The sequence below is a fragment of the Pelodiscus sinensis genome, chromosome 3, assembly GCF_049634645.1.
Source record: "Pelodiscus sinensis isolate JC-2024 chromosome 3, ASM4963464v1, whole genome shotgun sequence".
NCBI classification, from domain to species: Eukaryota; Metazoa; Chordata; order Testudines; family Trionychidae; genus Pelodiscus; species Pelodiscus sinensis.
Genome location: NC_134713.1, coordinates 159522753 through 159549698, shown reverse-complemented (window position 1 = coordinate 159549698; position 26946 = coordinate 159522753). Strand labels below are relative to the sequence as shown.

The window sequence follows — 26946 nt, the reverse complement described above, 5'->3', positions numbered from 1 at the left end:
CGCTCCGGGCACCGTCAACAGCGGCACGCGCCAACCGCCCCGCCTCCAACCGCCCTCCCCTCCTTCCTCCGCCTTCTGAGTGGCCCGGGCCAGGAGGGGGCGTGACCCAAGGCAGCGGGGCAGGGGCGGAGCGGCGGTGGGCGTGTCACTGGCGGTGAGTGACAGGGCGGGGCGGGGCCCGGGGGAGGCGGAGTCAGACGGGCCGAGAGAGCCGAGCTGTAGAGCGCAGCTGAGGGGAGACCGCAGACACCGACCCGCTTCGGCCGCCGCTTGCCAGGTAACAGCCCCACGGGAGCGGGGCCTGGCTGGAGACTGTGGGGCGGCTGCAGGGCCCGGCTGTCCCGCGCTAGGGCGGGGGGGCTCCGGGCCTGACTCCCGCGGTCCGGGTGTGGGGCACCTCCTCGCAGCGGCCCCGGCCCGGTTCCGCACCCCCCTTCCCGTATCCGCGGCAGCGCCGTCACACCGAGCCCCCCGCCCCCAGGACCGGCAGAGCAGCTCCCCCCGCACCCGCCACAGCCACCCCCGCCAACAGCCCCCCTCCCGGAGCACCGCAGCAAGGCTCTTCCCCGGGTCCCCGCCGCTCAGTGTCCCTTGCCCCCAGCGCCACCGTCACCCCGGGCTGCTGTAGCGCCGCACCACTTCCTCCTCTGCACCCATCCGGCGCAACAGCAGCCCTCGGCACTAACACTCCCCCTTCCTCCCCCAGCAGCAGCAACAACAACAGTCTCCTTCGCCTCCACCAGCCACACCGCCTAATCCCCCATTCCCGGCAGGGCACAGTACAACCCAGTACTCCCCGCGCGCGCACACCCGTGGCTGGCTGTGGGTATTTGGAGAAGCTGGCTTGCGCCACGGGGGGTAGTTTCATTTCCTGTTGTGAATGTGGTTTTACTTTGTTGTTATCCCTCCCCCCCCCCCACACACACACACACTCCCCCTATATACATACAAATTATTCAGCCGACACTTCTTACCCTTACCCACCATCTCCACCCTGCAAGATAAATAGTACCCAAAGAATTAGCCCTTGGACTGATCCCAAAGTAAGAGGTCCAGAGATAACTCTCTTGGACCAGTTATCCTTTTGTTCTTCCATCTCAGCAACAACACACTTCCTACTCCAATAAAAACCTCTAATACACCTTTCCATTTTTTAAAAAAGTGGCACAGAGTGAATTTGTTTGGATCAACACATCCTACCCAGTGTAAAAGTTTCAGCTACACAGTCTGTTGCATTAATTTCCATCCAGCCCCAATTGACTCTGTTCCTGTTCAGTCCCTCCCATAAGGTAAATCTAGGGAACACCAGGGGTATCAGTAACCTGCAAACATGATAATACTATTTGAATGGTGGGTGGGAGAACAACCACTCTCTGTGGGGTTGCTACTGAGGGGGTTGTTCCTCCTGCCTTGGTAGCGTGCTACCTGTGACTCAGACCCACAGTACTTTTGTGTTTCATGTCAGCTGTTTCCTCTTATTTGTTGTCAAGTTGCCTGTGCTTCTGGTAGAGCCTCATTCTCAAACCAGACATAGACTGAGTGTTAACTGATTGGCTCCTGGCAGCCCACATGACCAGTATCAGCTGTTGGATTGCTCTGTCTCTTCCTCCCCACCCCTCCCCCTTTGGTTTTCTTTGTGTACAGTTTAGGTTTAGATAATAGAGGCTGCTCTGTATGTTCTGGGTCTTGTGGGTATGAGCAAAGGCAGTAGCGCATGCTCTTGCAGTCATCTGCAGTGGCTGCTCTGTGAGGAGGATTCTAGTGCTGCAGTGGTGATGCTATTGCTGTAGCCAGAGCCCAGCTTACAGCCAAATATAGCAGTAGCCTCAGTGACTAAAACATTTATCAGAGAGGAGCAGGCTCTGCACTTTTTAAAAATTCTTTAATAGACTTCATTTGAACAGCCTACATTCATAACCTGCTTATGAAACAGGAAGAACTAAAACAGAATAATCAGTAATTTGCTTTTGAAAATTGTGACAACTGATAATTTTGTTAATATAAAATGCCTTGTTTCAAAATTCCCTTCCAAGTATATATTCTTTTTACCTGTAGGTGCAATTTTGAGGCAGTTGAAATGCACAGTTTAGGTTTCCTTTTATAAAAAACAGTTATTACAAAGAATTTCATGACTTAACAAATTGTAAAACTTTATTGTGATTCTGTGTGCAAATACAGCTTTCAGAAACAAAGTGACAGTTTAAATTCTTGTCCCACTGCTTGCCACGCTCTCCCTCTCTCTGGCAGCTTTTGCGGCCAAAGACCGTAAGAGTGTGATGTTGTCATTCTGTCACCCTGCACAGGGAAGGGGGGGATTTTAACATAGCTACAGTCTTTCCAAGCCAAGATGGGACCCTGACAGTAGCACTGACTAAAATAAATACTCAAATTGTTCTCAGTATTTGCACTTAACTTAGTTTCAACAGTGAAAACCAGAAGTATAAAGGCTGAGAAGTTGAAGAATAATTTACTTTTAACATTCTTTGATATGATGAGTTATGGATTAGTACCACATAGGGATGTTAAATGTAGGTTAATTGGCTAATTAAATAGTTGATGCAATTTACATCGACTGTTCGATTAGTCGATAAGAGTGCCTCCACCTTTGAAGTGTAGCAACAGCCTCAGGGCTGTTGCTACACTTCAAAGGTGAAAGCGCTATGAGGAGAACGAGGCCAGTGGGGGACTCAAGCAGTCTCCCACTGGCCTTGTGCCTCCTACGGCATTTCAAAATGGCAGCACTGCATGGAGCCTGGAGTTAGCTGAGTCCCCAGCTAACCCCAGGCTCCATGTGGTGCTGCTGCTTTGAAATGCCAAGGAGAGCCTGGTGTAAGGCACAACTCGCCGTTTCAAAACAGCAGACCCTGAGCTCCATGTGGCACTACTGCTTTGAAATGCTACCTGCAACCCAGGCCATCTGGGGAATGCCCAGGTGGCCCCAGGCTGCACACCGCATTTCAAAGCTTCAGCTGTGCATGGAGCCCAGGGTCTGGCCCCGGACTCCACATGGTGCTGCTATTTTGAAGCACCTCCATCCTCTCCCTTCTCCCCTCCCTCCCTCCCACCTTGCTGTCTCTTTCTGATAGAGGCGACAAGGGGAGAGGAAGCGACTAGTGTATCAACTATCCGATAAGCAAATGCTTTCTCAGATAGTCAAGTAGTCATTCACATTCCTAGTACCACAGTTAAGGAAATTTATTCTTTGATAGTCATCTTAACTAATCCTTTTTACGAAGACACTACAAGTGACAAACAGAAAAAAATATTTTTATAGCATCCAGGAGGGCATATTATGCATGTTAGCACATCTAGCTTCAGATGATACAAACTGTTTAACCATTGACGTAGTTGTTCTCTTTGGTTATAGTGACGTGGTGTATTGTCTAACATGGACATAAGCTTACTGATTTACTTTCTCCTATTCTCTCCTCCCATATCCCTTGCCCTTCAATCATGGCATCCCCTTTAGCCTGCTTATGATATGATATTCAGCATGCAGGAAATACCAAAATACTGGAAGTGTGTTATGAACAATCCATATTGCAAAAAATAATGATCTTGCAAGCAAACCTATTTCCTGACCTTTCAAACTTAGATAAAATGTTATGTGGCTATGTCAGGTTTCGTATAAATCCAGAAAGACCCCAATACTGCTAATGGATTAGCATGGCTAGTCCCAGTTGTCTGCACAGCGCTGTATTGAAATCAGTATAATTCTGACTGAGTCTAACATTTACCTACACAGAGCCATTTTCAGGATTAGGGCCTTAATGATGTGTAGGCTTTATGTTTCTGCTTCTTCTGTTCCCCCTCCCCTCCAACTTATAAAAACTGTTATTTGTTTAAAAGCATCTTTTCTGTTTATGCCTTTCTGAAGTGTCATTCCATCTGTCATGAGAGATGTTGAATCAGCCTTAAGTAAACCCCATGTCCTTAATTGATAGTTGACGCTTTGAGTTTCTTCAGTGCTAGACTGATCTTGATCATCTAATTATTACAAATTTCACTGCAGTTACATTCAAAATCAATTTTGTCTAACAAATTTTGGATTTGGATCTCTTTCATCTGACCTGGATTCTCAGGGAACTAAATTATTCATTCCAAGTGTTTTAATTCTGGAAAACATTTTAACTGAGGCAAACAAAAAAATCCTAAGTAATGTCTATATATCAACACAAACTTATAATGCCTAAACTAGTATGAGAGTACCACTAGTCTTGAGTAATATATGGCATGTTGGTTTCTTTTTTTTTTCTTTTTTTCCCCAAAGGAGCTATTTTAAAACACTACTAGATTTTTTTTTTTTTTTGAAAAATAATTTTGTTGCACCTTCCATAGAGTAAAATGAAATACTAAGATTAGGTTAAGGAATCAACAAAGGAAATAAAAACATGTAAAGTCTGAATGACTTAGACATATACAAGATATTATTGCCTGTAGTTTGTCTTCTAGTAGTGATGACTAATGCTGAGAGGTGACATTTTAATTTCTAGTTTTTGTAATTTTGTGTCTACAGAAACATCCTTTGTAAACTTCTGTCACCCATTACTTTCCCATTATAACTTTCAAAGTATTTAAATATCTTTTAAACTATACATTTAATTCCCTATAAAAAGGTTTCAGTCTTGTGTGGAGTGAGAGATGTGGGGTGTGCCTGAAAGCTGCGTCAAGCAGGTAGGATAGCAAGACCAGAAATGTTACTAGAAGCCTCAGACAAACTTGCTAAATATTGTACTTCCCTTTTCAGTCTTTGCTGTAAAATTGTGGTGGTTCCCAATAATTTAAGTTATCCAAGTTCCTTTTCTAAAATTAATTTGTGGGAGGTATTTTGATTTGTCTTTTTTTCCCTTTCAGTGGGGACCTAGTTAGCATGATATTCTTTATGAATGACTTCTTTGGTGTCTAGGTGGAAATATTATACTATGAACTTTTGGTAATATTGATATTCTTAAATTTTAGGACCTTTAGCTGTCGTCAAAATCTTTTAGTGTATAGCACCACTTAAATATTTCTATAGTGTAAGCAAATTTCGAAGTCCCTTTCCTGCCAGCGTGTGTCAGTTCTACACGTTTGTATGTGAATATAGTTGTTCAGTTTTCACTGGCTTATTTTAAATGTCTAATAAAATATTGGTATTTTTAGAATGAAGATTAGTACCATTTGGACACTGAAATTAATTACATATCATTTGGGCATCTGTATTTAACATGTATAACTTTTTGTGAAAGTTAATGAAGGGAGACTAAAGTTCACTATTCTTAAAATATTTTCAAAATTAATACAAAACAACAATCAATAAACAGTTAATTTTTGCTCATCAAAGACAGTTGAAAAATCAGGGACTAAAGAGGTAATCCTGTGATTTGGAATTTAGGTAATTTCTGGCTGTGGACTTTCTGTGTGAACATGACTTCATCCCTGTCTCTCCCTTACCCATCTGTGAAACAAAAGAAATAGCTCTGCCTTGCCATGATACTGTGAGGACATGTACATTAATGTCTGTGGTGTTGTGCTGGTGCATAGGGCAATAAAGAACACAGTAATGCAAATTGTCAGCTGACCTATCTTCTTTGATACAGGCTGTCTTGTTTGTTTACTACATCAAACACTATATTCAAGTATCAGGGGTAGCCGTGTTAGTCTGAATCTGCAAAAGGTGCCACAGGACTCCTCGTCGCACAAACACTATATTGATGCACTAGATTGGCACTGCTACAATTGATGCAGTGGGTTTAAATTTAGCAGGTCTGTTAAAGATATGTTGAATGGATAGGTGAACACTCTTATATTTATTTGCACTTACCTTACTCTTTTTTTTTTTTTTTTTTAAAGTCCATGACAAAATGTAGATACTTGTGTAAGTAGAGGTAAACTACGTCAACTGCAGGTACATTATTCATATAACCAAAATACCATAACTCGGGTTGACTTGCCACCATAGTGTAGGCCAGCCCTCAGACAAAGATGCAAGAGTCTTTATACTCCTATATCAAAATAACCTGAAGAAATCCCGTATTGGGCCTATCCATAATAGGGAATTGTATTGTGGAAATTTGCATCAGTGAAACTGACTGAGTGCAAATTGCAGTAGTGCAGAGCATCCACATTAGCTACCCTTTTCTAGGGGGTTACAATGAAGTGCATATGGACAATTATTTATTATACATGTTCCTTTTTTTTGTTTCATTGCCTGCTTCAATTTGTTCTATCCTGCATAAGGATGCACGCTTCATAAAAAGCAGAGTTTACACCAGGCTTGGGCAAATTACGGCCCGCAAGCCAGATCCGGCCCCCCAAGCCACTGGATCCAGCCCATGGACATTGCAAAGAGTCCCAGGCAGACTCCCCACTTGCCTCGTCCCACCCACATACCACTCAAACGCAGCTGTGGGGTGGTTTTTCTTTAAAATCTGTGAGTCGGGGGGGGGGGGGGGGGAGGAGGGAGAAGCTTTAGGAACTTCTCCCACGTCCAGCACAATCCCATTAGCTGGTTTCTGTCTAGAAACCAGCCAATGGGAGCTGCCTTTTTCAATAACAGGCAGCCACAAAGTACAAGGGGGTCCAAAGCACATGGATGCAGCCTGTGGGGGGTCAGGACAGGCAGCAGTGTCCCTTTAAGCTGCTGGCAGTACAGCTTCACAGGTGATTAATCAGCCCTGCCCAGTCAGAGGCTCAGGGTTCCATGAACAGAGTTGACTGACTGGGTAGGGCACCTGTGAAGCTGTACTGCCATGCAGCTTGGAGGGAACACTGGGAGGCAGGGAAGCTGATTCAGGAACAGCTGCTGGTTGGTAAGTCTCCTAGCTAGAGCTTGTCTTTAGCATCCCAGCCTTTCGCCTTCCCCAATGCTTTACCCTCCTCTCGGGCCTCCTACTCCGCATACACAAATCCTCTGACCCCCTCCTGTACCCATATCCCCTTCCAGATCCGGCACCCCAGTCGCCTGCCCCAGATCACAGTTCTGAAGTCTCCCTCTGTAATCTGGTTTTAAAGTCTCTTTGTAGTAAGACACATGTTGACAGGTCTTTAAAGAGGGAGACTTTCCGAACTTTTACTTATGCTAAAATTTGACACCTTGCAAATGGGCCTTAACATAGATAATTACCTTACATATTACAAAGACAGCCTCCCCACGATTTGATATTCGTAGTAACTCCAGATTAGCCACTTATTGACTCTTACAATAAGCAATTTCCTCCTTCCTTGTCTCTTCCTTGTCCCCTTGCCCCTACCTTCTGTTCTATGTAGCTGATTCGTTAGTTTGTAATTTGTTTACTTTTTTCATTGTATCCCTCTGTTATTAATGATCATGCCAATTTACTTTCAGAATATGATCTGAAGAAGTGGGTCTTCTCCACGAAAGCTCATCACCTAATAAACTATCTTGTTAGTCTTTAAAGTGCTACATGACTGCTTTTTTTGTTGTTGTTTTACCAAGACCAGAGTAACACGGCTACCTCTCTGTTACTATCAAGGAGGATGTATGTCTGTAGTTATATCTATGCACCAGTTATATTTAGGAATTGTATATGGTGTGATATTCTTAACTTTGCTGTCAATTTATTAAAACTGCCAAAAGATAATAGACCTTGTTCTTGTGATTGTATGTGTTGCTTACCTATAGTTTCATGTCTTCCTGTGAGTTCTAAATCTAGATTCTAGAACAAAGTTATCTCTGTTGAACTTGAAGCTGTAACCACCAAACTCACTATATTATAATGGTGCTAAAATTAACATCAAATACAATTTTAAAAGATTATACTGCATATTCACTCAGATGTAATGTTGGAAGATTATCAGCTCCTGCTGTACTTGCTATTAGCTTGACTGGGCCTGGAGGCCCGGATTGTATTTTGATGAGCATAAACACCTTTGGGAGGCACAGCTAAGACGGTAAGGAATTGACTTTATTTTCATTCATTTATCCAATAATTCTTGGTTTTTGTTGTGCTCTTTGTGTTGCTTTGTTTTGTGGCTTAACTATTAGTTTCTTTCTCGCTTGTATTTCTTTCTAGATACAAAGTTGAAATGATCTGTACTTGGTTCCAGTGTGAGTACCTCTTCTCAGCCTCTCTAAATGTGGCTCTGAGTTTCTTCTGTACTTAAAGGACCATGTTGTGCTCCTATGTTGTGCACCACTTTTCCTTAAGGGAATGATAGTGAGTGCTGGAGGACCATGGGAAGGTAAAAGAGTTTACTTGGCAATATGAAGACTGAAGTCTGCATTTCCTTTAATTAGCAATCTTCTTCAGTTTTCTCTTAGATTCCAGGAATGGTGGGAGGTGGTCCTGAAACAGTGGCTAGACTGATGGAACAATCCCTAAGTGAAGCGAGTTTGTATGTTCAGGGGTCCATTGTCAAAACAAATATCAACAGGTGGTGTATTTTCAGGTGATTCTCTGTGGGACCAAAATCTCTCAATTGTTAGAATGCTTTTTAAAAAGTTAATAAAGTTTATCTTGCATTATGTTTCTTCTGTCATCTGTTGCTTGTGTGAGTAGAATGGGTAGAGGACATACCGGGGAAGCTATGGTACTCTTGAGTGTCCAGTAGGTAAATAGCTTAATCGGTGACAGCTATTTGCCCTTAGCTGACATCTGCAATTCACTTAATAAAAGTCTCTGTTACTGACTCTGAATCACTTTATTCAGAATAATGATATTCACTTGAATATTGGTCATCTAGTTTCCAAATGTTAACACAAGAAGCTTTGAACTTTTCCATAAGGACATTGAATATCTTGCACATATTTATTGCATGGCAAAGAACAGATGGAGCTGCATAGTTGCTTTAAGGAAAGTCTGAGAGACAAGAAGTCTCTACCTATTCCTCAGTTTCTGCATTTTGGATCATTATCTGTGAATGTGTCTGGTACTACTTGTAGATTCTTCAAGAACAGCATGGAAGTAGCATAATTATTAATAGCTGTGCTGATGCCTTCAGGGTTATGAATGTCAGCAGAGAACTTGAACTATTTTGAGAAGTCCATTGCAGCTATTTGTATGCAGATGCATGGAGACAATGCTGGACAGGTTTATGATCTTCTTTCATTGGAATTTAGACCTCCAGTTATAAAAGTCTAACTTTTTTTCAACAAAGGCATTAGTTTCTGCAGAGTTAAAGCCTTAGTGTCTCATTCACTGGAGAGAGTTCCCACTCCCATTGGATACCTCTTCCACGGGATGTTAATTGATCTAATTTAACTTTTTTCAGCTTTATCTTGAGCAGTATTCTACCTTCCATTTAAGGTCACTGGTTACTAGCCTCGAAGGCAGAAAGGCAGCTTTTTACTTCTTCTTCTATATTGTTGTTTGACATGCTTGACTATAATCCAACCAAATTTCTTTCCAGGGCTTAACATCAGTATGTATGAAAGAGTAGACAGCCTTTGTTCACAGCAAGATATCTTCTCTACATGTGTATTCTGCAGACAAAGTAGTGCTAAACTGGTGCTCTCCTGAAAAATATCAGGGAAGCCTCTCAAGGCTAAACGCAGAGTTTTCCTAGCATTTTCCTGCTCCTTTTTAGCGACATAGCTGGTCCAACTACTCAAGATCAAATCAGTATCCCTGTGCAGATACGAGATTGGTATCCACATTGATATGTGCAAAAACAATCTGCGGATTCCACATCTGCATATGCAGATACTTGTGGATATCCAAGAGTTTGCCGGGTTCTGTGCGCACAGATTCTCTTAACGAATGATGCAATGACAAACTATCAATTTACTCAGAACAAAATCAAGGTGATCCATTTCTTTCTCGACTATGGCAACTAATCCCATCTGAGATGCAGTCATAGCTGGAATGCCCCGGAGCACACGGGCAGCGGACAGCCCAGACGCGTCTGGGCTGCCCACTGCCCGCGTGTTCCGCCGCTTTGCTCCTCTTCCCCTTTTTCTGCAGACCAGGGGGACGGGGAGCAAAGCAGAGCAAAGCCGTGGAGCACGCGGGCAGCGGACAGCCCAGACGCGTCTGGGCTGTCCGCTGCCCGCGTGTTCCGCCGCTTTGCTTCCTGTCCCTGGTCTGCTGGAGACCAGGGAGAGGACCCCGTTCGTAACTGCGGATCATCGGCTCCACGTAACTCGGGGACTGCCTGTATTCCAGATCTTTATCCTTGCAATAGAGCTGATGTTTGTAATGGGGAAGATGGGTATGTGAATTTTTAAAATGTTAGTCAAACTTTAATAAAGATTATATTAATTGAAGGTAATAGATTTTATAGAACCTTACAGTTATCTAATCTGACCTCGTGTGACAGGCCATAGTACCTCCCCTAGTAATTTTTGCATTAAGCCCAGAACGTAATCTGAGCTGTAGCTCATCTAATGAAGTTGGTTTTGTCTGCGAAAGCTCATTATACTATATATTTTTGTTAGTCTGTAAGGTGCTACAGGACTACTTTTTTTTTTTTTTTTTTAAAGTTACCAACTAACATGGCTACTCTCTGAGAATCTTAAAAAAAAAAAAAAAAAAAGATATTCTGTCTTCACTGAAATGTGGTGATGAAGAATCTGCTTTTGACCAGGATCAGTGTCAGACTAACTAGCCTGTAGTTTCCCAGGATAATCCCATTGCCTTTTTAAAAAAAAATATTTCCACAGCCTTTGCTTTTTTTCCCCAGTCCTCTCGAATTTTCCTGGTATTGCAGGATGTTAATTATTAATATTAGTGATTCAGAAAGCTCAATTTTTTTTAATACTTTTGGATGCAAGTTATCCATTCTCGCAGACTTAAAAGAGCTACTATTTGTTAAACTTTTAAATATTTTCTTTATTTACCAATAGAATAGAGTATTTCATTGTAAGATCATCCAGCTTCTTTTCAAATATAGAAGAAAATAATTTGACTATTTCTGCCTTTCCATAATGATTTTATCATCCTTGTCCCATGTCGGCCCAATACCATTGCTGGGATTTCATTTGTTCCTGGTTTATATTTAAATAATTCCTTCTTGTTGTCCTTTCATGCTTACTGGATTTTTTTCACAGCTTCTCTTTGTTTGCTTTATTAATTGTCTGCATTTCCTGAGTACTGGCTCATACTCTTTGCTATCAGCTTCCCTATTTTTCCATTTGATACAAAAATTTTAACTTTTTTTTATTGTGGCTTTTGCTTTTCCTCTTTGACAAGGTAAGTTAAAACCATACTAGAAAGGGATATCTGGCCACTTAAAATTCAACTTATGTTTCAGTTTACTTGATAAAAGAATTAAGTTTTTTGACACACATGTAATTCAAACACAATTTAATACTTAAAACCTGTGTTAAAATAACTTCTGTTCAATAACAGATTGCTATTTCATTACTATACAAAACAATACAAAGCAACAAAAAAATCAGTGGCCTTATACTTGAAAAGTATGCTTTAGGTTAGGATGGAATTGTGATTTTTGTGTTTTTAATTAGTGTGTTAAATGCTTGTGAAGTAAACTCTTTCAGTTTATGGGAGAGAACCTCTAGAAATAGAAACCTGAAGTGAGAAAAGATTCACCATGTCCGATTATACCATGTTTCCAAGTTGAGTGTCCTATCTCTGGTTGTCTGATGCTCAGAAGAAAACCAAACACCCTGCCTCGCACATACAGTACACCAACTCGTGTCATGCAGTAGTTGGGGAGGAAAAGGAAGATTAATCCATTCTGATTCTTTGTGGTAATAGTCTTGACCTGAAGCACAAAGAAAGCTGTACTTTAACTTAGTTTATATAAACAAAATTTTAGTTGTAAAGCTTCTTTAAAAGAGAAGTATGGAAATAAGATATTCCTCTGTATGATACAGTGCTATCCTTCATTATCTGCTTCTGCGATTGTCTGGGTATCTTCTGTGCATACCTAATGGCCAATCTTCAATATCATGGCAACTTCAACATACGTAACTTACTTTAGCTCCTTTTTGCAGGTTAGGGGAATTGCTTAGCTGCTTCAGTGATGGTGCCTAGAAATTCCCAGGAGACATGTAAACGTTTTAAGCTATCAAGTTTTTAAAATTGAAACTGTTTATATATAATCTGTCTACTCGTAAAGCCTCTAGAACCAGGGAGGTGAGCCTTTTTTTGATTGGGGGGTCACTGACCTATACAAAAATGTCGGGGGCTGAGACAAAACAAAAAACCAAACCTCACTGACATGACCCCAAGCTGAGGAGACACACTCCCTACGTTCCCCTCACACACCAGAGCCTACTGGAGCCCAGCCTCGTAGATTTTGTGTGCTCCAGCCCTGTGGTGAGAGGGGCTAGAATGACAACACGGGCTCCACAATGCTGGAAGGGGGCATGAACCTCAAGGAGCAGATCAAAGGAAGCCAGGGGCCATATCTGGCCCCCAGGCTTGAGGTTCCCCACCCCTGCGATATAAGGTGGATTGTTTGAAATAGTATCTGAACCTTAACTGTACTCTTATGTATATGAAATAGTATTGCCGTACTTTACAACAGACTGCTAAGCATTGTGGCCCAATCTGCTTTTATAAAGGAACTAAGGCAGTGTTTAACATTTTTTTTATAAAGTACCCCTTTATTAAAAAAAAAGTACCCCAAGAGCCAGGTGCCCCCAGGCCTTCTGCTCTAACCTAATGCACTCACCCCTCCCCTAGAGCCAGGCACCCCCACCCCCTGCTCTAACCCAATGCCCCTCCTCTCACATTCCCCCGAGCCCCGAACCGGATTTATGGTAACCCTACCATTAAAGTGCCTGTTCCTGCTGCCTGACCCTGCCTTGGCAGCTTGTCTGCAGGGAGCAAGTGGCCCACCAGTCCGGGGCTCGGCACATGGGGCTGTGCGCTCCCAGCTGGGCGCCCCCCTAGCGTGGTGCCCTAGGGCAACTGCCACCTCCCCCCCGTGCTATGCCACTGATGTGGGGGGTCCTTTGGAGCAAAGCTTATTCTGCCGCTTTACCACCTTTTAGCTCCTTTCCGCAACGCCATGGGGAAGGAGTGATGGGGATGCATTCTACTGAGCTGCTGGCGGGGGTGGGGGCAATGCGCGTCTCCAGGTTCAACCGCACTTCCTCCTAGAGCGGAAACGAACTAGGAGAGGGGGCTGTGGAAACTTTTTTTTTCCTCACCACCCAAACCTGCCCCCCAACTTGGAACTGCCTTGGGTTTCACCAGAGCCACGACCACAGCTGCACGCTTTTCCTGCCAGGCACTGAGGTGCGTGTGCAGCGTGGCAGTTAACATCTGGGAGCGCAGCTCCGAACATTGAATTTGCCAGGCATATGCCACCGTCCCCTCCTTGATCCCCTTGGCAGGGCAAAATTCTGGACATTTTTTGCCAAATTTCACTTGCGATGATGTACTCCCCAGACTTCTCTTGCGTACCCCTAAGGGTACACGTACCACTGGTTGAGAAACACTGAACTAAGGTGTCCTGGATGATTTTTGGCATTGCGCATAATAGTGAAGCATTACTACATGAGTGTATGTGACAAATGTGACAAGCTTGGGACATGACCAAATATGTATTAAATGACTCAGAGAAATTAATCTGTAACCATCCTGCTGATTCACAGTATTAGCTCTGTGGTAATACTAAGTGACTTATCCAAGTGTTGACTAAGATGGATGAGTTTTATTGGAATGGCATGTCAGGATTTTAGTAGAGAGAATACATTCTTAGATGGGGAGGGAGCAGAGAGTTTTGAATATAAGAGCTGTTATCATTACAGCCTGAGGCTTTGGTTCACAGATATAAGTTACTGCTCTCTCAGGGGCACACTGCAGGCTCACTTCATACATCTGATTGTACTTCTATTCCTTCCTGGTTCAGAGCACTCCAATTATGTCCCGCTGTGCTCATCTCCTGCCTTGTCCTACTAACATATGGCAGCAAAAGAAAAAGCCCACTGGCAAGTGTGTGCAGAGGGGTTATGCTGTGGAATATTGAACTGAATACAGGCAGTCCCTGGGTTACGTACAAAATAGGGACTGTAGGTTTGTTCTTAAGTTGAATCTGTATGTAAGTCGGAACTGGTGTCCAGATTCAGCTGCTGCTGAAACTGATCAGTTTCAACAGTGGCTGAATCTGGACACCAGTTCTGACTTACATACAGATTCAACTTAAGAACCCCAGGCATCCCCAAGTCAGCTGCTGCTGAAACTCATCAGCGGCTGATTCCAGGAAGCCCGGGGCAGGGGCTTCCTGTAGTCAGCCACTGGTCATTTTCAGCAGCTACTGACTTGGGGACACCTGGGGCAGAGCAGCTGGGGTGCTGCTGGGTTGGTCCAGTGGCGCCCAGAGCAGCGCTACGGGACCAACCAGCAGCGCCCCAGCTGCTGTACCACAGGCGCCGTGGCTATCCTGCTGCCCTCGGGCTCCGCGGCTTTGCTCTGCTCTGCTCCGCTCCCCGTCCCCCAGGTCTGCAGACCAGGGGGAGGGAGAGCAGAGCAGAGAGGCGGAGCACGCGGCCAGCTGACAGCCCACACGCGTCTTCCCCCCCCCCCCCCCATGGTCTGCAGACCAGGGGGAGCAGAGCAGAGCGGCAGAACGCGCGGCCAGCTGACAGCCCAGACACATCTGGGCTGTCAGCTGGCCGCGTGCTCGGCTCTGCTCCCCCCCCCCCCCGCAGACCAGGGGGAGGGGGAGCAGAGCGGAGCAGAGCAGAGCGGCGGAACGCGCGTCTGGGCTGTCAGCTGGCCGCGTGCTCCGCTCTGCTCTTCCCCCCCCCCCCCCCCCGGTCTGCAGACCATGGGGGGGGGGGGAGCAGAGCGGAGCACGCGTGTTCCAGCTGACAGCCCTGCGCGTTCCGCCGCTCTGCTCCGCTCTGCTCCCCCTCCCCCTGATCTGCAGGGGGGGGGGGGAGCAGAGCGGAGCACGCGGCCAGCTGACAGCCCAGATGCGTCTGGGCTGTCAGCTGGCCGCGCGGTCTGCCGCTCTGCTCTGCTCCGCTCTGCTCCGCTCTGCTCCTGCTCCCCCTCCCCCTGGTCTGCAGACCGGGGGGGGGGGGAGCAGAGCGGAGCACGTGGCCAGCTGCGAGTTCCGCCGCTTTGCTTCCTCTCCCTGGTCTGCTCGAGACCAGGGAGAGGAAGTGCCCCGTTCGTAACTGCGGATCCGACATAAGTCAGATCCGCGTAACTCGGGGACTGCCTGTAGTATTGAATACTTTTCCAGAACTACAAGTGTTGGAAGGCCACATCATAATTACTCTAACTTTATACACTGAAGACAACCTGATTACAGTAATCATGCTGAGGCTTCACTGTTCAAAGTGCCATACAAAATACCTAGTAAAAGCAGAGTCCCCCTACCCTGAAATCGTTCCTCTTTGCTTTACATTGCCTGGCTCTTCAAAACCTTGTTTTGGTTTTGCTCAAGGCCCTGATCCTGCATTGAGTTATGCATGTGGGTAGCATTTACAATTGTGAGTACAGGTTGTACCTCCAGAAACTGGGAATCTCTGGTCTGGTAACATTGGTTGTCCACCATCTCCCTCTCCCTACCAGCATGATGCCGTGCCTGAATTCAGCTTCTATCTACTATATTACGTATCCAGGCACCAATGTTATGCATGCAATCGTGCATTGGCACCATTTTGGTCCTCCTTGAATTGTCTCAGGCCACTGAGTGGGTAAGATTTTCATATCCAGTGCACAGACGATTCAGTTATTGTATCCATTGAATTATCAAGTCTGAACAACGTCAGAGAAATCCTTGTGTGTTATTGAAATGTCAAATATCTATACTGACATGATGGTGTAGCTATGGTAACATGCAAGTGTCACTGATGACTGGTCACTTTAAAAAAATAGTTTTATATTTTATTAAAAATCTGAAGGAAAAATCTTGTTTTAAAATTAAGGGTTCATCTTGAGCACATACAAGCAAGGAAATTAAGAGCTGAGGTGGTTCGTGGCTTCTGTGCTCTGTGTGGGGGGTATAAACTTCATGATATTGACTTAAGTTGGAGGGAGAGATTTAGTTAACAGGGATATTTTAGAGTTCTGATCTGCTAGCTGGATGTTTACTGAATTCTTCATAACACATTCCTGAAAATTATAATATTTTAATGGAATAAAAAACAAAAAACAATTTGAGAACTTTCTCATTTTGGTTATGTTCTTAGTCTCTTTATTTCCATCAGGGTTAAGGAAATAAATGATAACGTAAACTGTAAATTCAGTACTTTATGATCTATTAAGAGTTTGTATATTCTTCAGCTGAATTGGCCAGCAATATGTTCGGGTCATATGTCAGAGGACGTTGTATGTGAATTTGCTGTATGGATGGAATATCTCTGTTTAATTTCAGGTCTTGAGTCTAAACTTAACAATGGGCAGAATTTTCCTGGACCATATTGGTGGCACTCGCCTGTTTTCCTGTGCAAACTGTGATACAATCCTGACCAACCGCTCTGAGCTCATATCAACTCGCTTTACAGGAGCCACAGGGAGAGCCTTCCTTTTTAATAAGGTTGGTAAGAAATTAGATGTTGAGAGCTTTTTGCTTTTGAAAAATCACATTTGTGGGGAACTATGAATCTCTCATCACGCTGTTAAAATTTCTAGGATTCAGTTGACATCCTGCTCTGTGACTTGTTTAAAGGGGGGAGGGGCTAGGGTTTTTTCCTAACTTTATTCTTTTTGTCATTGAAACCTCACTGTAAACTGCCTAAACTAATGGAATTATGTCACTTAAAAAGCTATAAGGAGGATTAAGAATTTAGTATCTTGCTAAAGTGCATGTGGTTAAATTCAAAGGAATCTGAATTCTATAATGTAAAATTCAGGTTAATTGTAATAATACTTTTACGCATAATTTCAAAAGGACATGCCTTTTATGTCTAATCTATTCCCAATTTTATTACAATGCTTTTTGTTATGATAGCTTTAAACTTCACAATACATCTACATACTTGCAACAATAGTGCCCTCAGTTTATGTGCAGGAATACCAGTGTACAAGTTGGTATCTTGCCTAAGATTGACAGAGTTGGGAATGAGAATAAAATATGGCACCCAGGTGCGTGGTGATGGTAAATATGTAAACACCAGATTTTTATGCCAACTCTGAATGAGAGAGCACAGAAAATCTGTGCATTAAATAGCAGCAGCCAGACCTTAGTAGCACTTTTTTGATTGCATGGTTCTCCCACGTGTATGCAAGAAATGTCTTCAGTTATAGCATGTGGAGTTCCACAGTTTAGGAAGAAATCAGTGGAAACGCAAACAGCTTGAGCAGTTGCAAGTGTCCATTTTATTTCATCAGGGAACTAACTAGAGCCAGCCCAGACTAGCTGGGTTGACCTCCTAATGACCTAACTCAGTTACTATAACAACGAGATCTGTATCTACAACCCAGTACACAACATATTCCTCCCTTCTTAATAAGAACGTCCCTTTAATAAAACAAACACTAACTATGGAATGAGAATAGACTGCCTCAAGTTCCCAGCTAACCTCCGGCATTATTTTGCCCCATCTGTGAGTTAACCTCAACTAAAGGTCCCAGCTGTAGAGGAGGCCGCCTTTCTTTAGGTGGATTATGATAGGCATCTGGCATTCTTGCATCTGAAGGTGTTATGGGTGCAGGCCTGACAATGGGCTGCGAACTTGAAGTGCAAACAGGTGAGGCTGTCGGATCAGCCTGCTCAGGAGGGGGTTTATGTTTGCCTCAGGCGGTGATGAAGGAGGAGAGTCAGGAACATGTGATTCTTGATGCAGTAGCTCACTGGCTGTGGGGAGGACGGGCAGCTCAACTGGAGATGTCTGGGGGGGGGGGGGCAGGCATAATCTGTCAATAACTGATCTCCATGCTGCCACCAGATGAGATCGTCTGCAGTACTGACAGTATAGGGAACAGGTTGGCTATTTCTACGCTGCAGGCTTCTTGCTCAGGAATGGCCGTTCTTGCGCAAAAACTTGCGGAGCGTTTACACTGCACGCATATTCTTGCGCAAGTAAATTTACAGTAGGGTGTAGGAACAGAGGGCTTCTGTGCAGGAGTTATTCCTCTCCCTACAAGAAAGGCAGTGTGGATAGGCAACAGGGGTTTCTTGTGGAAAAAAAACCCTATGGCTAAAAGGGCCATCAGAGCTTTCTTGCGCAAAGGATAGTCCACACTGCCATGGATGCTCTTGCGCAAAAGCACATGGCAGTGCGTGTGTCGTCTTGTTCAAGACCTTTTGCGGAAGAACTCTTGCACAAAACGGTTCTAGTGCAAAAATCTTGCATTGTAGATGTAGCCCTCATGTAGCAATAATAGTGGCGGAGATCCATTTAGCTCCAGGAGCATAGTTCTGAGCCAAAACTAGCTCTCCAGGACTAACGGTTTGGTCTTTTGCTCTGGATTCACGCCTGATGACTTGACCTTGGTGTTGACGTTGCACAATTTGTCATGGTTCAGAAGGTTTCAGCAAATCAAAGCAAGCGGGCAGCTGATGACCCCGGCTTTTCTAATGATGGGACATTTTGGTTGTAGCATGAGGAGTGTTTCTGTAGGATAGTAAGAAGGTGTCCAGATGCTTTTGCGTGAGTGAGTGTCCTCTAGCCGATTTTCAAAGCTTGTTTCATAGTCTGCCCAAACCTTTCAGACAATCCATTCATGGATGGGTGATACAGTGCTGAAGAGATGTCCTGGATCCCATTTGCTTTCATAAAACTTCCAAACTCCTGAGAGACGAACTATGGACAAGTTGTTCTGGAAGAGCAAAACAACAAAAGATTCCCTGTATTTTTTTGGATAGTACTCTCAGCAGTAGTGGAACAAAATGGAGCAGAAGTTATTCCGAAGAGTAAGCGATAGTAGCAATAAAGCCCTTTATGCTCACAGTAGTTAATAGCTCTTGGGACGTCTCATCGACGTGCATCTGTAAATGTGCTTGACTCAGATCAATCTTGCTGAACTTTTGTCCTTCCAGCCAGGCCCGCAAAGAGATCATGGATGCGGGGAAGAGGGTATTGCTCTGCACACAACACTGGGTAAACAGTGACCTTAAAATCTCCACAAATCTGAATAGAATCATCTTTCTTCCGCATGTCACAGTTCTGGCCTTCAGATATTTTGGTTGGCTGATGGGTTTAGTGTTCCGTTTCAGTGATTCCCCTCATATTTCTCAGATCCTCTTCAATAACAGCAGCAGGTTTCTTTAACATATCGATCAGTATGTCCTTTTTTTTTTTTTTCCTACACTATCAACACGCTAGGTCCTTACACCAGCATTCTGATGCATGATGACCTGGCTTACCACAGCGGTAACATTCCTGGCTCCCCATAGTTTTTTGGGTAGGTTCTTGGGACGCTTTATATACACCCTAGTCAGTGCACCGAGGTATTGTGCCTCCTGCATGGCCAGTTCCATGGAAACCGCAATATCAACGGCCTTCTATAGAGTGAGCTGAGCTCTGTTAATAGATGGATCCATATAGCTTCACGCAGGCCACACGCTAACCTGTTACATATGGTGTCAATTAACATCTCCTTAAATTGAGTGTTCTGCAAGCTTTTTCAAATTTGCTACAAATTATACAATTGTTTCACTTTTTTGGGGGGTGGGGGAGGATGACTCTGTTATGGAACTTATACCTTTCTGCAATTACCAATGGTTTTGGAGCATAATGTGATGCCAGGATTTCTACAATGTCTCTGTAAGATTTGGTCTCTGGCATAATAGAGAGCAGCAAACTGCATAGCAGAGAGTAGGTCTTAGCCCCTACAACACTTAAAAATATTGGCACTTTTTTCTCTTCCTTAATGTCACTTGCAATAACAAAGTTCAAAATGCTCAGTATATACGTACCATTTCCCTCTAGTCTCCTCAGAAGGTCCCAGTGGCCCTGTAAGTGTAGCCATGGCTGCTGCAACTCCCTTCTTTCTCTTTATTTTCCAGCCTCTGGGCTCCACTGATCTTAGATTCAGTTTGCACTGTCAGTGTAACAGTCAGTTCTTACCCCCACCTTCCAGAACAGCAAAAAGGTTTGTTTTCTTACATTGACTTCAACTTCTTCTGTTGCTGGAGGCAGCACAGATATTCCATCCTCGTCGCCACTTTGTTATATCATGTGGTGTTCCACACTTTAGGAAAAAATCAGTGGAAACAGAGTGCTTGAGCAGTTGCAAGTGTCCATTTTATTTAATCACAGAACTAACTAGAACTAGCCTAAACCAGCTGGGCTGACCTTTAGTGACCTAACTCAATTACTATAACAAGATCTATATCTACAACTCAATACACAAGTTAATATGCATGGTTTCTGAAACCACTGTTGTGGTGTGTATAGCTCATATATGCAAATCGTCTTCTGTATACTACATGTATGTAAGGAAATACAGCAGGAAATCTGACTTTATACTGGTCTTAAAAAGTATTGGATATTTGGGTCCAAATTCTATTTGTGAGAAACACTGAGCTAAGGCTTTATGATTGTTGATCTTTGCAACCCTGACCTGCACCACCATAAAGTTATAATATTCCTTAAATTAAATCTTCATTTAAATTGTCATAAACTAGTGTAAATGTGCTGAAAAGTAACTATCTCCTGTTCAGTGACCTAAACAAGTTAAAGGTGGATTTTTTTTAAGCTGCTAGGAAGGGAAGAGATCATTGGTACCAACCGCAAAGGGCATGCTCTTGTCAGCCCACTCAGTTTATCTTGAGTTGAGATTTTCAGAAATCCCAAGGGGATTTAAGAGCACAAGTCTCATTGACTTCTGTTGCTCTTAAATCTCCTCTTAAAGACTGTGTTTAGAAAAAAAAATAACTCTTAATATTTCAGTGAATAAACTGACTGATCCCTTCCTGTGAGACCTGTTGCTAACAGTGGTTTTGGTACCATGAAATGACTTGATGTCAAGGGGTTACTAAACTGTCACATCATGAGTAGCTTTATCTAATTGTTATGGATTAGTTGGGCAAACTAAATTATACTTTGCATTTGTGATTTTGGTGGTAGGATCCCACTGTGCTTGACACAGAGTATAGTCTCAGAACACTGTTGTGAAGTAGATCTTTGAAAGCGCTGTCCACCCAAGCAGGAGAACTTTGATAGTTGATAGTATTATGTTGCAGCCCCCAATATGCACAGTGTTGATGTTAAATTGTGGCTAATTGACTAGTCGAGGAGTCAATGAATTTCCATCGACACATCAACTAGTAAATAGGCACTTCCGCATTCCTCCTTTGAAATGTACAATAGCTCCTGCGGAGCGCCCCAGCTTACCATGGATTCCGCATGGCATTTCCCCAGAACCCGGGGTCAGCTGGGAGCTCCCTGGGTTCCACGGAAATGGCGCACTGAAGTCTGGGATCAGCTAGGGAGTCCCCAGCTGACCGCGGGCTCTATGCCTTGGCATTTCAAAGGGGCAGTGCCGCACAGCTGAGCCAGGGCTCAGCTGTGCGGTGCTGACACTTTGAAGTACCCCCTCTTCCCATCCTTTGCTGCCTTTATCTGATAAAGGCAGCAAGGGGAGGTAAAATCGACTGACTATCCGATAAGCATTTGCTTATTGATAGTCAACTAGTCCTTAACATCCCTAATGCACAGTGCCACAGATACTTCACTAGAGATGTAAAATCCTGTTTAATTGGTTAACCGATTAAAGGGGAATGGATTGAGGGGGCTACTCCAGCCCAGCTGTGCTGGAGGCCTTCCTCCCTCCCTGTTCTCCCCCCCTCCCCCCACTGAGTAAAAGCTGCTCTGGGTGGCCAATCGGAGCAGCCCTTGCCTGCAGTGGGAGGGCCAGGTCAAGCCTACCATGGACAGGGACTGCTCTGGCTGGCTGATAGGTTGGAGCAACCCCTGACTGTGGTGAGGGGCGTGGTTGGGCTTGCTGCAGACGGGGACTGTAGCAAGCCTCATGGGTCTGGAGCAGCCCCCTGCCTGTGGTGTGCGGGGAGCTGCTCCAGCCACTACTGGTTAACAGGAACCAATAAGCTTCACCTGTTGACCATTCACATCCCTAGCCTTCACTAAGGGCATGTCTACACAGCAGGCAGAAGTTGAATTAAGCTACACAAGTTGAGCTGTGTCAATTGCGTAGCTTAAGTTGAAATTGCTTAATTCAGCTTTTGGCAGTGTCTACACAGCAGGAAGTCAAAGAAAGAGCACTCTTCCTTCGACTTCCCTTACTCCTTGTAAAATGAGGGTTACAGGAGGTGGAGTAAGAAGTCCTCCAGCTCGATGTTATTTTGAAATAAAGGCTTTGTAGTATAGACACATTCTTTATTTAAAAATGTCAGTTATTTCAGAATAACGTTCCTGTGTAGACATAGCCTAAGACATTTTATACTTTGACAGATGTTCCTTGGATTTCCTAGTAACTGGGAAATAGTTTTGAGACTCTTGCCTACAATAGGATTAACCCTTCTCCTTATCCCCTTCATGTTTTGCTTAGGTGGTAAATCTGCAATACAGTGAAGTTCAAGACCGGGTCATGCTCACTGGTCGCCATATGGTTCGAGATGTGAGCTGCAAGAATTGCAACAGCAAACTGGGATGGATCTATGAATTTGCTACTGAAGACAGCCAGCGCTACAAGGAAGGCCGTGTTATCCTGGAAAGAGCCTTGGTCCGAGAGAGTGAGGGATTTGAGGAGCATGTTCCATCCGATAATTCCTGAAGAGACTTCAGCCTCTTTCGTGGTTTTCTTCAGTGAAACTCAAAAAATAAAAATAAAAAAATCAACAAAAAAATTCTACTTATATACACTGTCACCTTAGCATCAGAGTTGGATTCATTGAACTACGGACTGGGAAAGATTGTGAGAATTTCAGATGGAAACTTCCTTTCTTTATTCCTTTTATTTTTTTCTCCCAACAGCTGTTTGTAGAGAATGTTGTTCAGATGCTATAATTTTTTTCTCCTTTGCGTTAACATCTCTTAGATCTGAGATTGTATTTGCAGCTAATAGTGGGTTGAAAGGAAAATAATCCAGTTATATCTGTTAGAGAGAAATCAATGGGTTTTAGCATGTATAAACTCTGGTACAACAACAGAAAATTATTTTAAGTCTAAAGGTGTGTTTTAATTTCCAATTTTTGGCTTAAGTTTTAAACTTTTTTTTACCCAGTCATTTCACCAGATATACTAGTTTAAGAAAAGGAATCTGAATTTGTGATGAGTGCAAAAGGTTCAGTGTTGGTACGGCTTGTGCTGGCCGTTGTGCCATATTCTTGTTGAGGTTGATCAGTAGCACAGAGCCCATTTTTTCTTGTCATTATTGACCCAAAGATGTCAACAGTCCTCATTTATTTGTATAGTCCCTTTCACCATATACATGTTGATTGGAAACTATTTTTGAAATAGGGCAAAACTGCTTGGCTTTTTTTCTTTTAACTGATGTAACTTATAAGCATAGTAATAATCTGTAATAAGTGTCTGTTTAGTCTTGTGTTGCTTTAAAAATCAGAAGCTGTTTGTGATGATGGGGTTAACTTAGTAACTAGTGTTGCGATAGTGAATTTTTTTTTCTTTCATCTCTTTATAAACCTCATTAAGTAGACAAATCTATTGCAACTCTTAATTCTTGTTCAAATTTATTTCTTTTTAACCCAAGACTTTGTGTTTAAAACATAGCTACTGAGGAGGAAGAAGAGGAGAATGCTAGCATGTGCATTCATGCGTACAGCATACAGTCTGCAACTTCTAAACTGCTTGTTTTCAAATGCTGCTTCTGGTATTGAAACTCTTACCTATCTCAAAATTTTGTTGCATCTGTCTGTTGTGGTGATTCACCTTTTGTCTTTCTCACCATCAGAACAGGCTTGCCTGGTTGTTAATTGACTTCATTCCTGTTTCCTTCTGGTAGAAGTCAATTGTTTTAAGATACTGAAATCTTACCTCTTGTCAAAAATGTTCTCCATTACCCTTTCTTAAGGGTGCCAAACATAATGTTACTTGGGGCTATATTGACATCTTGCTAAGAACCCAATGGCTGCACCTAATCTGAATGGTAGTTATGTACTGTTCTTTATCAGAAATAAATATGCATAGATATAGTTTCTGCCTGAACTCAGATTTTTTTTGTTTTGTTAACCAGAAACTGATATTTGATTAACACACTTACAAACAATGTATAAGACAAGGCATCCACAGGCCTGTATCTGAGACAGCAGGGTGTAGGGAATAATATTCCAGAGTTGGTGTTGGGTTGTGCTTTGGCCACTCTGTGGCTTAAATCTGTCATCTATTAACATAGCTTTACTATAGGATTATGTCACTTAGAGGGAACACAATATAGATTCACATACCACAGCTATTTTGAATCAAGGTACATAAACAGTAGTGTAACTTGTCTCAAGTGAGTCAGCTCTTCGTGACCCCAAAAATCACCATTCGAGTGATTCTCTGCAGTACTCTGTCCTTTTGGTGTTACAGAACAATAAAATGTGTGTTGTCCTGAATCTTCCACCAGTCTGTTTTTGCATTTGATTATTTGCAAATGACGGAGGTTCCATAATAGGAGATAACAGGAGTTCAATATCTCGCGTTGTCTGAGCAGGTGGCAATAAATGCAGAACCAAGGAATAATCGTGGGTCAGAACAGTGTTTCTCAACTTTTTTTTTATAAAGTACCCCCAGTACATATAGTTTTCAGACACATTTTTTTCTATCATTGCAACACATTTGTTTAAACAACTTAATCGTGGGCAGGCGATGAAATTTTTGGGTGTAAAAAGTACAAAAATAATGAAGCACTGTAAGACTTAAAACAAAAATTCAGTTTTCTCCAAATTTCAGTTGTTGATGTACCCCCCACCCTTCTCTCGAGTATCCCTAAGGGTTCTCGTACTACTGGTTGATAAACACTGGGTTAGAACTGGGTTCTCAATTTAAAATGTTACATCTTAATTAGAATTGCCAAGCTTCAACTTTAATACAACGTGATGGGTGAAGTAATATCTTTTACTGACCCAACTTCTCCTGGTGAAAGACAAACTTACACAGAGCTCTTCAGGTTGGCACTACTACTCTTCAAAACATGACTGTCCTATCTGGAAGGGTTAGAAAAAAGCATGCTATAGATCGTTGGCATTTTAATTCAATAGACCTTTCAAATGGGTGTTCAGTATCTTATTTGAAGAAATTCACAGCTCACTGAGAATTACTTACAAGCCAATGTTTTTTGTTCCTGTACCTAAGTGTTGAAAAGTTAACAGAAAACAGAAAGGAAACAGGTTCACATATACATGATTCCTTTAATGGCAACTGCGTGTTTTACACATTATCCGTAATCACACAACAGCCATTCTACCTGCATATCTGGAATGTAAGAGTGAGATTACAACGTGTCTTTAAAACTGAGCTTTTGTTTCTCTCTTTAAATTGCAGGAGAGAAAAATAATTTTAACTCAGTGTTTAAACTTACTTTTCTTAGCTTCTCATAAACCAGTAAGTTGCACTGAGTTACACAGAAACAGGGTTGGGCAAAGAAATAATGGCTGTTAATTCAGCAGTCTTCTGCTTAGTCTAGACCAGCTTTCATACGGTGGAGTGCAAAAATTAATATACTCATGTTTTTCACTTAATATACTCATGTTTTTCACTCATGTTTTTCATGCTCAAAAGCTCTAAATTGTACAATTCAAACTGGTTGGCTCTTAACTTTCTGGGCCAATGGAATTTGGAATGTGTTTTAGAGAAAGATGCATATTTGTTACATGCCAACACTGTCCAATGTTTAATAGGGTTGACATCAAATAGGTATTCACTACTAACAGGGAAACTTAAGACTACCTCAACCTGATAACTGTGCTGCTCTGGCTTCCAGTCCAATGTAGGATCTCATTTAAGGTCACTAATGTATAGGGTCTCTCTTTTTCATTTTTTCCCCCCTTGATTTACCACAATTGCTGTGTTTCTTAGGGACACCAGGAAATGAGTGTTTGCTACTCTGAAACTCTCAGCAGCTGATCTGTACCTTTTTGCCTCAAATACAAATGGTGTGCTGTTTCAGCCCTGAATGAGAGCAACTTTTTTTTTCTTTGCAGGAAGTTTCTGCAATCTCTAACATTGACTTTCTAAGTGCCTATGTGATTGTATTAGTTTTTGCTAGGAATCTTGTAATATTCAAGTACCTTTGGGCTTACAAACTCAATCTGTGAGGTTAATTTCTATTCCATTGGCTTTCTCAAAAATGTTCCCATCATTGAAATATGTAAAGCTTGAGCTTCTATACAGACATTTGAATGCTATGCAGTAACTCCTAACTCTGCTTCCAATACTATGTTCAGCTTCACTTTGGAGGGAACTGGTTGGCAGTCACCTAGGATATGTCTACAATGCTATTTTGGGATACCAGAGTGTCCCAATATAGCTATCCTATGATTTCAGAGCAAGCCCCTTATTTTGGGCTCGCTATTCAGATGTCCCTGTAAACCTCATTCTACGAGGAGCGAGGGATGTTTCAGAATAGTGCTTTATTTTGAAATTTGGCGCTATTTCAAAGTAGCATTGAAATAAGATATGCAATTTGTGAAGCTATCTTATTTCAAGTTATGGTGCAGCGTGGACACACCCCTAGAGTAGAGTGCTGCTCAAAGAAATGGTTACTCACCCTGTATGGTAACTCTTGTTCTTTGAGTCCCTATGAATGCTCTACTAACCGTCCCCCTTCCCCTCTCCTGATATCTCTACTATAGAGCTTTGCTGTAGAGGAGTTGAAGGCAATTCACCTATGCAGTGCTATATAACAGTGGCCTGGGGCAATGCACAGGCTGAACAGACACTGCTGTGAGAAATCTCTGCTCCAAGGCACAAATCACACAAGCGCACCTAGAATGGTGTACCACTGGAGAGACGCATGCTAAGGAACCTTAGTTAAGGTACAGGGTGAGTAACCATTTCTATGCTGCTTTGTCTCCGCTTCCTTCATGACACTGTCCTAGTAAGATGTTCTGTAATCTTGATACCTGCTCAGTGGGAATTAGGCTAAGACCATTAACTTTTTCTCCTATAAACAAAACAGCAGTTTAGGGCTAGTTCTCCCATTTGTGCCCATTTTTGTATCAGCAGTG

At 43.0% G+C, this 26946-nt stretch overlaps 1 protein-coding gene across 5 annotated transcripts; it reads left to right on the top strand.

Moving 5' to 3' along the window:
* On the top strand, window positions 1–23929 carry YPEL5 (yippee like 5). 5 transcript variants are annotated; one of them, XM_075925351.1, is made up of 4 exons: window positions 1–277; window positions 7778–7893; window positions 16246–16407; window positions 22326–23929. In XM_075925351.1, the coding sequence occupies exons 3-4, from the start codon at window positions 16267–16269 to the stop codon at window positions 22548–22550; spliced, it is 366 nt and encodes a 121-aa protein (XP_075781466.1). In that variant the 5' UTR covers window positions 1–277; window positions 7778–7893; window positions 16246–16266; the 3' UTR covers window positions 22551–23929. The 5 variants fall into 5 exon arrangements, with proteins under 5 accessions (XP_075781466.1, XP_006118136.1, XP_075781464.1 ...); XM_006118074.4 differs by lacking the exon at window positions 7778–7893 and adding an exon at window positions 4617–4674; XM_075925350.1 differs by lacking the exon at window positions 1–277 and adding an exon at window positions 4617–4674.
* The last annotated feature ends 3017 nt before the right edge of the window (window positions 23930–26946 follow it).

Bases quoted from the DNA above. Each gene is read 5' to 3' on its own strand.
- YPEL5 (XM_006118074.4), top strand. From the start codon at position 4,642: ATGTGGGGTGTGCCTGAAAGCTGCGTCAAGCAG. The intron at 4,675-16,245 runs GTAGGATAGCAA...GTTTAATTTCAG, and splicing joins CTGAAAGCTGCGTCAAGCAG to GTCTTGAGTCTAAACTTAAC. The intron at 16,408-22,325 runs GTTGGTAAGAAA...TGTTTTGCTTAG, and splicing joins GAGCCTTCCTTTTTAATAAG to GTGGTAAATCTGCAATACAG.